The sequence below is a fragment of the Condylura cristata genome, unplaced genomic scaffold (assembly GCF_000260355.1).
Source record: "Condylura cristata isolate star-nosed mole 26May11 unplaced genomic scaffold, ConCri1.0 scaffold00060, whole genome shotgun sequence".
Lineage (NCBI taxonomy): Eukaryota > Metazoa > Chordata > Mammalia > Eulipotyphla > Talpidae > Condylura > Condylura cristata.
This window is the reverse complement of record NW_004567161.1, coordinates 87,513-88,145: the sequence shown is the minus strand read 5'-3', so window position 1 is coordinate 88,145 and position 633 is coordinate 87,513. Positions and strand designations below refer to the sequence as shown.

The 633-nt window shown below is 75.7% G+C and overlaps 1 protein-coding gene across 1 annotated transcript in view; it reads left to right on the top strand.

The window, feature by feature from the left end:
* RPTOR (regulatory associated protein of MTOR, complex 1) overlaps nucleotides 1–613 on the top strand; it is a 67,094-nt gene extending 66,481 nt beyond the window's left edge. The window contains exons 15-16 of the mRNA XM_012734562.1: nucleotides 52–158; nucleotides 482–613. Of these exons, the coding sequence (XP_012590016.1) occupies nucleotides 52–158; nucleotides 482–613 (239 nt within the window). The remainder of the gene's footprint in view (nucleotides 1–51; nucleotides 159–481) is intronic.
* Nucleotides 614–633: the final 20 nt, after the last annotated feature.

Sequence of the window (633 nt, the reverse complement as noted above, 5' to 3'; positions counted from 1 at the left end):
GGCCCCACCCCGGCGCCCGGTGCTCCTCGGCCAGCGCGCCTGTCCCCGCAGGCGCCGGGATGGTGGTGGACTGGGAGCAGGAGACCGGCCTGCTCGTGAGCTCCGGCGACGTGCGCATCCTGCGGGTCTGGGACACCGACCGCGAGACGAAGGTGCAGGTGAGGCCGGCGCTGTCCGGGGGTGGGGCGCCGCTGGGGCCCGGGAGCCCCTTCCTCCAGTTCTGGGGCGCAGTTTGAGCAGAGTGACCCCCAGCCTCTGCCAGTGCCCTAAGAGACGGAGGCAGGGAGGAGGAGGAAGCTGAGGGGCGCTGGGCCCCCACCCTCGGTCAGCCCGCGGCGGGGAGGGTGGGGGAGGGGAGTGACGGGGAGCCCGAGGCCGTCCCCGAGCTAGTCAGGGGCTCGGGGAGCCGAGGGGACCCCGAAATGCGCTCGGCCCAGCCGGGGCCGTGGGGGCCGCGCCGCCTCACGGACCGCCCGCGCAGGACATCCCCACGGGCGCCGACAGCTGCGTCACCAGCCTGTCCTGCGACTCCCACCGCGCCCTCATCGTGGCCGGCCTGGGCGACGGCTCGGTCCGCGTCTACGACCGCAGGATGGCGCTGAGCGAGTGGTAACGCCCGGCCCACCCGGCGGG